At 40.2% G+C, this 14,967-nt stretch overlaps 1 protein-coding gene across 5 annotated transcripts in view; it reads right to left on the bottom strand.

Moving 5' to 3' along the window:
* Nucleotides 1-6,784, bottom strand: part of MARK1 (microtubule affinity regulating kinase 1) — a 120,718-nt gene extending 113,934 nt beyond the window's left edge. For 3 of the 5 annotated variants that reach the window (XM_037014251.2, XM_073221919.1, XM_073221918.1), the window contains exon 1: nt 6,544-6,784. In XM_037014251.2, the coding sequence (XP_036870146.1) occupies nt 6,544-6,594 (51 nt within the window). In that variant the 5' untranslated portion in view covers nt 6,595-6,784. The remainder of the gene's footprint in view (nt 1-6,543) is intronic. The other 2 variants (XM_073221921.1, XM_073221922.1) reach the window with 2 other exon arrangements.
* Nucleotides 6,785-14,967: the final 8,183 nt, after the last annotated feature.

Here is a 14,967-nt window from a genome sequence, read left to right on the forward strand (position 1 = left end):
AGACTTGTACACTGAAATCTATAAAACACTGCTGAAAGAAGTTAAAGAAGACACAAATAAATGAAAAGATATCCTATGGCTCATGGACTGTAAGATTTAATATTGTTAAATATCCATACTATCCAAAGAGATCTACAGAGTCAATAAAATCCCTATCAAAACCCTGATGGCATATTTTACAGAAATACAAAAAAATAATCCTAAAGTTCATATGGAACCAAAAGGATCTTGAATAGCCAAAACAATCTTGAGAAAGAACAAAGCAGGAGGCCTCACACTTCTTAACTTCAAAACATATTACAAAGCTACAGTAATCAAAACACTATAATATAAGCATAAAGACATATATTATCAATGGAACAGTATCAAGAGACCAGAAATAAATCTATACATATGGTCAAATGATCTTTGACAAGAGTGCCAAGAATATACAAAAAGGGATAGCCTTTTCAACAAATAGTACTGGGAAAACTGGGTATTTACATGCAAAAAAAATGGAATTGTACCTTCATCTTATATCATATACATAAATGAACTCAAATGGATTAAAGACAAATATAAGACATGAAACTGTAAAACTTCTGGAAGAAAACAAAAGGTAAAGTCTTCATTACATTAGTCTTGGCAATGATTTCATGGATAGGACACCAAAATCACAGGCAATCAAGACAAAAATAGGGGATCACAGTAAATTAAAAAGCTCTGTACAGCAAAAGAAAAAATAACAGTGAAAAGGCAACCTATGGGAAGGAAGAATATATCTACACATCATATATCTGGAAAGGGGTTAATATTTCAAATATATAAGAAACACCTATAACTTGATAGCAAAAAAAAAAAGCCCTGATTTAAAAAAATTGGCAAAGGACTTGATAGACATTTACCCAAAGAAGATATAGAAATAGTTAACAAGCATATGAAAACTGTTGAGCATCACTAATCATCAGGAAAATGCAAATCACAATCACAATGAGAGATCACCTCACACCTGTTAGGATGTCCATTATCAAAAAAACAAACAAAGCAGACAATAATAAATGTTGGCTAGCATGTGGAGATATTGGAAGCCTGTGCACTGTTAGTCGGAATATAAAATTGTGCAGCAATTGTGGTAAACAATATGGCGTTTCCTTAAAAAAAAAACTAAAAATATAACTAACAAATGATCTAGCAATCCCACTTCTAGGAATTTATTTAAATCAACTAAAATCAGGATCTCAAAGAGATATGTGCATTCCATGTTCACTGCAGCATTATTCACAATAGCTAAGATAAGAAAACAACCCAAATCATCAGTGGATTAATGGATAAAGAAAATGTGTATATACATTCAGTGGAATATTTTTCTGCCATGAAAAGGAAGGAAATTCTGTCATGTGCTACATCATGGATGAACCATGAGGACATTATCCTAAGTGAAATTAACCAGTCATAGAATGATAAATGCTGCAAGATTCCACTTAAACGGGTTATCTAAAGTAGTCAAACGTATAGAAACAGAAGGGAGAATACTGATTGCCAGGGACTGGGAAAAGAGGAAAACAGGGAGTTGCTGTTCAATGAGTATAAAGTGTCAGTCATGCAGGATATAAAAGGTCTAGAAGTCTACTGTACAACATTGTGGCTATAATTAGCAGTTCTATGTTGCACACTCAGAAGTTTGTTAATAAGGTAGATCTTATGTGTTTTTTACCACAATAAAAAAACAAATTCAACAGAGGGGTTAACAGTGATTTACATTTGGCTAAAGAAATTTACCCAACTGGAAGATAAATATAAGCATATTACATACAGTAATTGTACTGCAGATTGCACTTTACATTGCAGTACAGTGAAACAGTGAAATTGAAGAAATGAATGAGAGCTGAAGACATCTGTAGGAATTTTAACATATCTAATCGAGCACCAGGAAAACTAGAGAGAACAAAGATGAGTCAGTATTCAAAGAGATCAGAGTTAGTTCATGTCCAGAACTGATGAAAGATATAAATCCACAGATGATAAATCCGAAAAAAGTATACAGCTTGTAGCACAGACAGGCAATAAACTAGAAGGAAAAAGAAATGAGAAGTTAAGGCATATGGAAGAGTTAATATCTAACATAATCTAATGAGAGTTACAAAATGAAACTCCACCAAAAAAAAGGGGAAGAAGCAATGCAATACACAAAAATATAAGGTGATAAGTGTCCTGAAGCTAATGAAAAATATGAATTCACCAACACAGGAAGGAAGCAGAAAAAAGAAATTCATACCTAAATACCTCATAGTAACAGCACAATACCTAAGAAAAACAGAATCTTAGAAAGACACAGAAAAGATCATCTACCTACTGGTAGAAGACTTCTAAACAGAAACAAAGAAAATCAGTAGACCACGAATATTACTTTCTGAGTAATGAAAGAAAATAACTATCAATCTAAAACTGGAGACTGAGCAAAATCTTCTTTCAAGAATAAGGACAAAATATATTTTCAGATTTAGAAAAGAAAGTTTATGTCTGACAATCCTTCACAAAAGAACTTCAAAGATGTTTATCAGGAAAAGGCAATATGACTCCCAAAGCAAAGTCTGAGAAGAAAGAAGGATGGTAAAAAATAATAATAATTTAAAAATCATGTGGCTGGTTCAAAACCTGGGATTTTTAAAATAGATGAAGACGAGTTAATAACAGCATTTAGGTCAGAGAGAAGTGATAGAAGGTACTTTTGTTCTCACAATGGATTGTCCTACACACCCAAACAGTGTTTACTGTATATGCACAGATGTTCAGCTACAGCAGACAGCAGTGCTGGCTGCAATCATTTCGGCAGTTTTCTTAAAAACATGAGCCATACCATAAAAGATTTCTGAGTTTGAGATAAGGAGAAAAGAGCAGGGCACTCTAGACAGAAATCAGCAAAGGTTCAGAAATAGAAATGTGCATGGCATACCCTGCTTTTCCTTTAAAAAAGTATCTCACATCGTTTCACAGGTTCTTTTAAATTCTCTAAGACAATAACAAAAATAAATAAAATTCACCTCCAAGAAGCAAAGCATGAGTAGAGCAACAGGGGAAGATGACAGAGATTCATTTTAACCTTGAGCAGGGCACTTTCTGAAGGCTTCGGTTTCTCAGTTTGTGGTATGTAATATTTGATGATGAATGGAAAAATTCTACAGGGGACTGTTACAGCCCTGATCTATTATTGTTATTACTGGTCACCGTGCTGGGCACTGGCCAATACAGAATAAAGCAGACAAAGTAAGGCAAAGGTATGCTTCCCTCTTGCCTTCTCCCATTATGAACAATGATTCCCCTAAGACAAACTGCTGATGGCCACTTTACTCACATTAAGTATTTGTTACAGGAATCACAGTGAGTTTCAGATCCAGCATAAGAATCACCATCTAGACTTTTATTACTAAAAGTTTCAAAAGAAATTTAACTGACGTCTATTTAGAACAGCCCAAGAAGGAGTCAAATCAATTTTCTTCATACGGATCAAAATTTCACCACAGAAAACTAGTCAGTTTGTCCAAAACACACACACACAAAAGGTGTCTTGTTTCATTTAAAAGCACCTCAGAGCAATGGTAATATATCATCCTTTTCCGTGCTGGAATTACCCAAGGATAATCAAAGAAAAGGAAGAAAAACATTTCAAATGCCCATTCATTTTCTGGACTTAATTTTTACAACCTTAAATCAAACACATTTTGCATAAATTAATTTTATTATCTTTTCTACATGTCTTTTCTGCTTCACTATGAAGTGTTTATTGCCTTAAAAGTTAATCACTGGTTGTTCTGTTGTATTTAACTACTTGAAGCCTATTAACAACACACACACAAATCCTTCAACTAAGAAAATACTCCTGAAAAAGTACACACAGCATGTTCTCAAAGAAAAGCAATTCTTTCTCACTACTATACACAGCAGTACTAACAGGAGATCAAGGCTGTAATGTTCCTCTTTTGCATTTTAAATTTATCCTCATATACATTAGTGCCACAGAAAAGGACAAATAGTACACATTCCCAAGGATGCAATGCAAATACGTTCATGTATGACTAATTTTTATATTAACTACAAATAACAATGACATAGTTTTTTTTAATACAGTAGTGGTTTAAGTAAAAATATTACTAGCAGTAATAAAGTATTTTCAGTTGTCCTCAGTATTCCAAAGGACTCAGAAACCTTTAGAAGTCAAATGAATTTAAATTTTCAAAACTGTTTTTTAAAATGTCATTTTAACTGAAAATGACTACAAACAAATGTACTTTTGATTGCCACATTTGTGTTAATATATTAACTAATAAGCAGGTCTGCACTTTATCTCATTGAGGAGGGGTAGGTTAGAATGGATAATAACATTTACGACCAACCATAGAAGGAAAACACCAGTGGTGATTGGATTAGATGTCACTGGTCCCTTTGATGAACATCTATAGCACTTACAAATCAATTCAGCATCATTCACACACTCTTTTCTACTGTATACTATTTGTTTGGGATCATTATATTTCCTTTCACTTAAGCTCCTTGAGGGTAGAGGCCTTACCTTAAATACTACCACTGTAACCCTTCTAGCTCAAAACCAAAGCTGAGTGCCCCCTTCCTGTGAGTTAACAGCCCTAGTATAATAGTTCCACAGAGAGAAATTAGGCAGTTAGGAAAAATTAGGATGTGGGTAAAGTAAGCTAAATAGTTATGTACAATATGACAAGAGACTCAAGACCATGAAAGTGGCTTTAAAATAACATGCTCAGAAACGTGAGTTTATATGGCATAATCATTTTCAGAAGATGCAGAAAATTTATCACAACTAATATTGCTTAGCTTAAACTCTCTGTCCCACCCTTTATTTTGGTCTTACTGCTGGCTTCTGTACTATTCCTTGATGCATATTCCTATAATGCTATCTCATGCCTGTATAAAGTATCTTATTAACACAAACATGGAAAGAGCTATATATACTATTAAAAATCCAAAAGAAAATAAAAACCATGTATTTTTCCACCCTTCCTAGGTCAACACAGTGTTTTGCTAATACAAAGGTCATCATCTGACTTTTCATTTACACTAAATGACAAGAATTTTTTTAGAGTTCCTTCAGAAAAATTCCAAACCAAAAATTGGATTTAAAATCAACTTTAACCAAATTTTTCATTGTTTTCCCTGACCTTCTTCAATCTCTCAATCTAAATTATATATCAATTGCATTTTTAAAAACAGTTACTATGTAAATTAAGTTATGATTTATGATATCAGCAGCCTTACACTATCTTTACCTTCTTGAATGCACTACAGAGAGGACAAAAGCATACTCTGAAACATCTTCCCAGGTGTTCTAACAATAGCCTTTTACCAGAATTTCTTCTCCCTTCATATAATCAGGTTTCTGTGCTCCCCTGCTGTCCAAGATTAAATAACCTATTTATATCTCCCTCCAACACATCATGAAGCTTGAATCTCTTTCCTCTCAGCTTTTGTTTAAAAATGCCAGTGCACTTCATTTTATTTTACAAACCTTACGAAGGCAACTGGTACACCAAGAGCTGGAGAGTGCATGAGTTAACCAGACAAGCAAAGATCTGGACAGCCCCCCAAAACTTGGTACCTCTCTAGCTCCTTCAAGGAAGTCAGAAAATCAGCCACGGCCCTATTTACACACACACACACACACACACACACACACACACAGTTGTGCCCTATTTACACACACACACACACAGTTGTACTTTTCAGAACGTGGAAATACAACTGATCCTTTTCTTTTGGTTTTCAAGAGTTTAAACACTAGGGACTTCTCCATCTAGATTAAAACTCCTGAGGGCAATTTGATCAAAGGCACAGAAAATTCTTCCTTCAAAGAAATGCACCTCGTGGCACTCCAAGAAGGAGAAATATTTAAAGTAAAACCTGCCCTGAATTACTACCACTGACTTGATAAGAATAAAAAGCCTTTGGCTTCATATGGCTTTTAAGCATTTTGCTGTCACCCCAGGGCCACAGAAGCCGGTCTCGAGAAAGTCTATTACTCACACACACATCCATCACTACCACCATTCTCGGCTCTTCCATTCCCGACCTCCCCCATTTGGTGCCCACGACCCCAAATGTGGACACAATGTTGCAAAAAGCAAAGTCATGGGGCAATGCAGGGCGGTGGGGGTGCAAAAGAGTGACGGGGCCAGAAAAGCAAGGGTGTCATCTAGCTCGTCTGTGACCGTAAAACAAACAGAATGCCCGAGGTGGAAATAAAGCCAGCTGGGATGCCCACTCGCTAGCTCCTTCTGCCTCTCTGCCCTCCCGCACCCCATCCTCGCCGGGAGGACCACCTCCGAGGAGAGGGTGCCGCTTACGGTCCCCACCCTCCCCCGTGGGGCGACAGAAGCGACACGGGCTCGGAGGGAAAACCGGGGCTCAGCGGTGGGCAGGGTCACGCCGGGCTCCAGGTGGAGGCCCTGCCGCGGGGGCCGCCCGGGCCGGGGGAGAAGCTGGGGTCGGAGGAGGGTGTCGCCCCCGCCGCCCCCGAGGGGAGCTCCGGTTACTCACATTCTCCGTGTCCCGCTCGTTCACCGTCGGCAATGGCGTCCGGGCCGACATTTTGTGCGGAGAGCGGGGCCGGGCCGGGGTCGCGCCGGCGGGGCTGGGGTGCGGGCCCGGGGGCAGGAGGAAGCGGGTGACGACGCGAGCGCGAGGCCCGGCCGAGCGCGGCCCAGCGCCTCCCGCAGGCCGCGGGGCGGTGCGACGAGCGGCCGCGGCGGGGGAGCCGCGGAGGAAGGGGAGGGGGGCCGCTTCCCGCGGCGGCGCCGCAGGGGCCCGGGCCGGGGCGCGAGCGGGCTGCGGCGCGCGGGGCCGGGGGCCGGGGGCCGGGGGGCGGTGTCCGGCCCTGCCAGGCGCTCCGGGCCGCGGCGGAGGTGAACGGCCGCCTCAAACCCCTGCCCGCCTCGCCCCGCGCTCCGCCTCAGGTGTGCGGCGCCGCCCGGCCGAGCCGCATCCGCGCACCCGGGGCCCAGCGGCGGCGGCGCCTCAGCTCGCGGCGCTCCGGGTGGGTCCGCGCGGTCGGGGCCGCCGCCGCCGCCGCCGCCGCGCCTCAGCCGGGAGGAGCGGCCCGAGCCGGCTGCGCGCACAGCGGCGGGCGCAGCACGCAGCGCCCGAGGCACTTGGCGGCGGCCCCCGGGTGGGCGGGCGCCAGCCGCGGGGCCTCGCCATTCATTCCCTCATTAGGGATGCGGGGCCGCCTCCTCCTACCTCCCCCCGCGCCCTCTCGCCTGCCCGTCCCGGTGTTTACTTTTGTTTCTCTCCCCTCCCGCGGAGTACGGTTGTCTCAGTGCCTTTGGTGGGTTTTATTTGTATTCGTGTGTGGGTTTTGCCGGGTTCAGGTGAGAGGGCGCTGAAGCCATTAAGTGGCCTTTTTTTGTCCGCCTCGTTGGGGAAGAACAGGCACCATCCCACACTAGGTGCTACACCGTCCGTCTCCTACCCCGGGACTTTCCGCAGCCTTAAATTCCCCTCCGCCCCGTTCCCAGCCTATCTCAGCTCCCGGCCTACCCCGAGCCCTCTCTCAGTCCCCTTCTCCAGGGGGCTTACGGTCACCCTACTAGCTGGGCAAAGGGCACAAAAGCCCTGCAGGCGGCAGCCGCCCGGGAGGGGCTGCTCGAGAACCTTCAGTGCAAGGGACTCAGGCCAAGCAGCTCGCCCACGAGGCCCGCACGGCGCAGCCTCCCTGGGAACGGGGCCACAAGAGAGGTCGCCTGGCACCCACCGCAGCCCCCGGGCTTGGAGGAGACCCGGGAATCATTGCACTGGCTGATCGTCACTTCCTGGGACACAAGGAAGTGTCACTCAGGCAAGCTTTTTAGGGAGGGATGAGCGCTGTCTCTGATTTGGGCCCCGTCCTGTGCGCTCCAGGAGGCTTCCTCACCCGCCTACCCACCTGCCCCTCCCCGCATCCTGCTGTCACCTCTATAGGATGCATCGCCCAGGACCCATGAACCCTTTAAAAAGCAGTGCTGCCATTTTTTATCTTCAGCGCTTACATTTTGCACACTCAGCTTCTAAGACAAAAACCTTAACATCTCCCTATTCCTCTTCTTTCAGATATTTCCTTTTCCCTTCCTTTTATATGTGGCAGGAAGATCAAAGGAGGAATAGAGAGGAAAGGGTACAGCCAGTTTTGGAGGTATTTCCGTAAGCCTTCACTGGGAATATTAACATAATGGGAAATTCCTCCTCTACCAAAGTGCGTACATTTTTGAAGGACGCATCCCTGCATCAGATGGTTTTTATCCTTCCTCATTAAAGGTTTGTGAAAAGTTAACGCTTGACCCTGCAAACATGTTCCAACGACCCACAAATAGCAAATACAAAGAACCTCTGAGAAAAAAGAAACTCTTGCCCAGTATGTATTCACTTCTAGAACACCACCTATGTATTCAGTTCTTTAGTATTTTACCTTGCAAACGCTCCCCAATTTCACAGAACATATAAACATCACAAGATCCCTTTGGTGCTCATCACCACCCCTCAAACAGAATTTACGCTTTCGAATAGCAAGGCTGCATCCTGAGTTATGGTGTGCAACTGGGAACTCCAAGCTTTTACAGTCCTGCTGCAGAGCTCCTGGATCGCCCAGCTGTACTGGTGCTAGGGCAGAAGCTTGTACTTCTCTGATCCACTAGAGCCGGTGCTGCCTATAGAGGCGGCCAGACCAGTGCCAGCAGCACCATTGGCAGCAGCCGCCCAAGAGGACCTCAAGTTATAACAGCAGCCGTTTTGATATGGAAATAAACAGCATCTGTGAAAGGGTCTTCAACACCACTGGAAAAGGAATCAGTCCTTCAACTGGTAGCCTGGAGTTTGCTACTCAATACCCACTCACATATTATCCTATGTCTTTATCCTTGAGTTGACCCAGACAGGCATATTTACTTCCATTTTACAAAAGTCCACTCAAATGATTTATTCGAGATCACAGGTGCACCTGGTTAATCCATACAGAAAGAGATAACTGGAATAAGTTGTATTCAATATTGCACCAGTCACAAGACCCATAGGTTCACACCTGTAAGGTTCATTTCACCTGCAAGGTATAATGGGTAATGGGAAACCTGTTTAGTTATAATGGATAATTGGAAATCCTAAGGGCAAGTTCAGAATTCTGGCACAGTGGCTTCCAAGACTATAAAGCATATACTAAAAGTCATGGGCAGATCCCTTAGTTCTGTTTGCTACACTGTGCTCAGGTACTGAACTTCCTCAAAAGGATGTAATAATAATAAGACTTATTTGTAAAGTCAACCCATAAATAAGGTGTTATAACAGTCGAACACATTCAAAGGGAGTCTTCACTGGACAGATAACTGGAATTCATAATTCTGGCTAACAAAATAGACTAGAAACAACTCTATCCATAAAATGACATTCAAATAATCCTTATTCATGCCTACCAGTTTAGGCTTGGTATATAAGGAAAACTCATTTTACACAGGTTCAGAAAAAAGTCATTTTATGTTTTTTAAAAGAAGTTACTGAGGGTCTGACCCTGTGTGAGCTCTCCTCCCCTTAAAATGGCATGAGGCCGTGTTGTGATTGAATCAAAATTGTGTATCCATAGTCTTTAATAATGAGAATGCTCATGAGCAAAATTTTCTTGTGTCATTATATATAGCTTCTTGTACCTGTGACTATGAAGAGCTGACAAAAGGAATATATTAAGGTTTTGAGTAATTTTCTGTAGGATTATTAACCAAATGTGGCTTGTTTAACCTAGAGGTTTCTAACCGAAGATGTTAGGACAATAAAGGTTTCAGAAAAAAATTGAAGTATTGAGAAAATAAATAAATAAATAAAGATCTACAAGATGTCAAGCCTACATTGAAATGTACTAAAAGAGCATTCCCTACCAGCAGCCCAATGGAGCAGAATTCTCTAGAACTGCACTGTCCTATCTAGTAAGTGCTAACCACATGAGGCTACTACCCTCTCAACAGGTTGCTAGTGCAAATGAGGAACTGAATTTTCAATCTTTATCACATTTTAAAGCTTAAAAACAGAAATTTGATTTAGTTATTGGTAAATTTTAATTATGTTATAAAAAACTTGAGTATAAAAAACATGATTCTACCTTGTCAACTATAAATATTCTAAAATATCAGTGCAGATCATATATTTCTGATGAAAACTTATCAACTACATTGAAATTGTAAAGTAAAAAATGCACACAGGATTTTTAAAGACAGGGAAAAAAGTGCATGATACCTCTTTAAGAAATACATTGATTGCATATTAAATTGCTAATATTTTGACATGTGTTAAATAAAATGTTACTAAAATTAAGTTCAACTGTTTCTTTTACTTTTTCAAATGTGGATACTGAAAAAAATATAAAATTACCTATGTGATTTAAATCATATCTTTATCAGACAGCACTTCTCCAGAAGGTAAAAATTGAGAATAAAGAGCTTTAGCTACTAAATAACCAAAGAGCTTGATTAGAAGCTATTAATAATTCATTCTCTGATTCAACAAATATTTATCAAGTACCACTCTATAACATGCCAATCACCTTATTTTCAAAGGAAATATTCTTCTACCCTAATATTACCAGCAGTTTACATTATATGTTTTTTACTGAGCCAAATGAAAAACATGGTGAATTCATACAAATGAGTCCTAACAGATCTCGGTCATTTGTAAACCAAATGTGACAGATTCAGCAGAACTGATAATAAACTCATGAAACTGTACATTTCTTATATCATGTGCTTTAAAGTATCAAACGTCTAATAGACTTGGCCAGTCAATAGCTATTTATTTAGGGCATATTTGTTTCAGTAAGATAAAAGGCTCTCTACAATCTTTCATTTAACCCACACAAGAAAACACCAAGATGGACAGTTCTGTAAGGTAACAAACAGTTGTCCCAGATAAAGAGAAACACTGCTAATGTTCCTCAGAAAAAGAACAATCAGTTCTTTTCATAAGATAAACTGGGTCCCAGATTGCTCTCCTACGGTTAACAAGGTAAATTTTTATTGCATGGCAACAGACATCACTTAAAATGTAGAATCTCTGAAAAGGAATAGGGCCTCAAGAGAAAATGTGTATTTTATCTTAAACACTCTGAATGGCTGCTACCTTTTACAGTGTATATATGATTATGCAGAAGTGGAAAATCCTTGTGATCATACACCCTGCCCTTGTCTTCGTAACTATCAATGTCAGCAGGAGAGCCAGCCCTCGTTGTTTAAGTTGGGCCACCCCACACCTCTCAAACATGATCTATGTCTAAGTGTTATTTAATCTCTTTCTGTCCCCATAAGCACTCTAGGCTCAGCAGCGTCACTACTGTTTGGAATTCCCCAGACACCATGTTGTGACCCCTCCGCTCCTTTGTGTCATCTGCTCTCTCTTCCAGGAATGTCCAACCCCTTTTCAGCCTGATGGACTCAGAGTTGGCCTTTAAAAACCTTCTCTTGGAATGCTTCCCTGATACCCTACTCCTCCCCACAACCAGAGCTCATTAACAGTTCTAAATATTCTGAAACCTCAATGCAGATCAAGTATTTCTGATGAAAATGTATCATCTGAACTGAAATATGCTCAGATACATTCAATCCCTTCAAACTGTTTTTTTTTTTGCTGTATTAAATTTTACATTACTTACATTCAGATAATATTCTACCTTTCCTACATAAATATCAACATCATTTGTTAACTTGGTTTTTTCTTAGCACTACCCCTGCTCCCTGAATATTCTTCTACTATTGCTCTCCTTGCACCTGTAACTAGCTGGTCCTCCACCTGACTGTGAGCTGGGTCCAGGAATGGAATATGTCTTATTTAACTCCTTTTCCCGGGGGCCTAGCACAGTGATGAACAATGAGTAATACCCAAATTCCTAATGACTTTTATCGACTTGCCACAAGTTGTAAATTTCCCCACACCTCCACATTCTTTTGTATTTCTACAAAGCATGTATAGGAATTGAAAATATATAAGAATCAATAAAGTTTGCAACCAGAGACTATAGGAATAGATAAACGTTTACATTGTATACAAAATATATTCCCAATAAATGTTGTTGGCTGGATAGTGAAGTGACTCTTTTCTGCCTCTACAGAGTAATAGTTCAACATGGTGCTGCTAATTTTGTTACTCTGTGGTTTTACTGTAATCATTCACTTTTATCCATACACAGAAGTTGCTGATCACTGATACTCCAATAAAAAAGTCTTTTAAAGGAGTACCTGCATAAGCAAAGGTGTACTGATGGCAAGTTTTACTTGATTAGGAGAAAGCACTCAAAAGGGAAGTTGAAAAATTGAAGGTAGAATAATGCCATGATGGCGTGCTGACAGTACTAGAACTAGAGGAACAGCCTCAGAGAGGAACTGGGTCATCGGAACTGGGTGGCTCTTCCTAAGCACAAGCCTTGCAGCAGACAGCATCACAGCATCTCTTGGCAATGTAAACTGGGACTGCAAAACAAAAGACATGTGGAAGCAACTAGGAGCAGGGAGTTACATACTGGTTTTAGCAACATTGAAAAAATAGCAGATGAAAGTCAGCATTAATATCATCTTCAAATAAAAGAACATTGGTTACAGATAGACTCACATAGGTGTGGATACACCCACGTTGTTTTACCTTCCAAACTAGTTTTGTAATGTCACATAGGAAGCAAAGCAATCCTTTGAAAGCCTTATGATAACCAATCCAAAATAGGACTTTGCTTATCTTTCACTTGCCATTTGCAACTACAAATCGGGCATAATGTAATTCAACATCCTTTCAAGTAATCTTGTAATTTGATAATCTGATTTCATGGACAACATACTGAGTGAACTACTCCTTTATCTTTTTATACTTATTTTCTAGTATAAAAATATCAGTTTTTATGTTACGCATTGGTTATTTTTCTCTCTTAACAAACATTAGACACCTAGGTTTAATTTTTTTTTTAAGTAATGAATTGCAGTAGCTAGCTAGATCTCTTCTCCAATACAAAGGTAATTGCTTTGTCTCACATTTTTTGGCCTTTCTCCAACACACTTTTGTATAAATGGCTTCAACTGGTTCCACAAGTAGGTTGGGTACTTTCAAACTCTAAAAAAGATGACTTCCTGACCTAGGGACTTGTATTTGATCTCTATTTTGTGATATTATCTGAGCTTCATTATATTGACACCAGCATACGTACTACATTTTATCATTAAGAACTGCTCTAGCTTCAGTCCCTGGTAGTACTCTTCCTGTTTGCATTAGTCCCAGATAAACTTGGATAATCTCACATTTGATCAGTGTTCAAGTAGTTCAGCAACAATTATTTACTGTAGAATAAATAGGCATCTATGTTTAAAACCATTTTAGAAGTACTTTTATTTTACAGATAAAGATATAGTTTTGGAAAGTTATTTCCTGTCTGTTCTATAAAAGTTAAAGCCCCTATTAGTCACTTTGATGGCATATTCCAGTTTTCCTTCATAGCTCTTATAATAGTGACGTTTAACAGGGAGGCCCTGTGAGCTCTTCTAGTAGGGTACCTCTGGAGCCTAGGACACTGCCTGGAATATGGGAGTTACTCTACTAACATGGATTGGAGGAATGAATCATAAGTTTAAACATTTCTCTAAATTTGAACATAAATGTTCAGATCCCAGATTTCTTTCAGACAATCTTAGAATATTACCACTCATAAGTGAAGGACCCAGTTTAAGTGTCCCTTCATCTTTCCAAATCGGCTCTCCATGATCACCTTGGGCACTTGCCACCCATTGCTTAATAGGTCATTTGACAAGTCTCCCCCCCCACCACCAGATTAACCTTTTCCACTATTTGCCAATGTCTTCTTTTTCAGTTCTAAAACAAATGTCCAAATTCCTGAAGTTACAAATGCCTGTTTTAAAAAACATTAAAATCACGGGACATGTATCTTAGATTACCATGGCTAGAATCCAGGTTTACTTATGTATGAAAATATGTATTTCATTTGTAATATTTTTAACCATTCTCTTGCTATCTACTTTTCTAATACAAGATCTTAATTCCACCTTAACATTAAGCCACAAATCAGTTGCATATTGGGCACCTACTATGTGCTGTTCTAAGAGGAGTTTTGCACAAGTTCTGATGCTAGCGTACTGCACAAATTTTTACATAAACACAGCTAGATTTATATAGCAAAAGTTGAGCTCAACCTTCAAACTGGCCACTCCGAGGAAGTATATAGTGATGTGACATGATGTTACACCTTTGCAGTGTCCCTGGGGCCTTTGGCATGAGCTTGTGTGTGCTCAGCGGTGATACATCTTTGTCTTTTGAGAGTTGACTTCTAATGAAGAGTCATTCGGAATCACCTTTAATGAGCAGTATTGGATGATTACATTGGATAATCTCACATTTGATCAAACATTAGAAATTTAACAGTTGCAATAATATTCTCTTCTATTCAAGCTGGATCGTGCTTGAGAGAAGCATTTAAAAGACGACAGCCTCTTTGGAATAAGCATAAAATCTTGCAAAGTGACTATTTTGAGAGATGTTCTCATTGTTTTATAACCAGTTCTCCATGTGGCCACATGGCTCATGCAGATAAGGAACATGTAATTTTTGAAAAAATGACATGAGAAGCTGAAGAACAAAACACAGTGCTCATTGCTAAGTGTCCAAAGGGTATAGAGGTAAACAAAGGCGAAGAAGAAGCTTCATACAGGAGTATCAATGCACGTTATCACCTTCCTCAAGAGCCAGTGTTCACAAACGGCCAACAGATACATGAAAACATGTTCAACATCACTAATCCTCAGGGAAATGCAAATCAAAACCACAATGAAATATCATCTCATGCCAATTAGAATGGCTATTACCAAAAAAAAACAAGAAATAACAACCTTGGTGAGGATGTGGAGAAAAGGAAACCCTCGTGAACTGTTGGTGGGAACATAAATTGCTGCAACCAGTATGGAAAATAGT

Source organism: Manis javanica, chromosome 14 (genome assembly GCF_040802235.1).
Source record: "Manis javanica isolate MJ-LG chromosome 14, MJ_LKY, whole genome shotgun sequence".
NCBI lineage: Eukaryota > Metazoa > Chordata > Mammalia > Pholidota > Manidae > Manis > Manis javanica.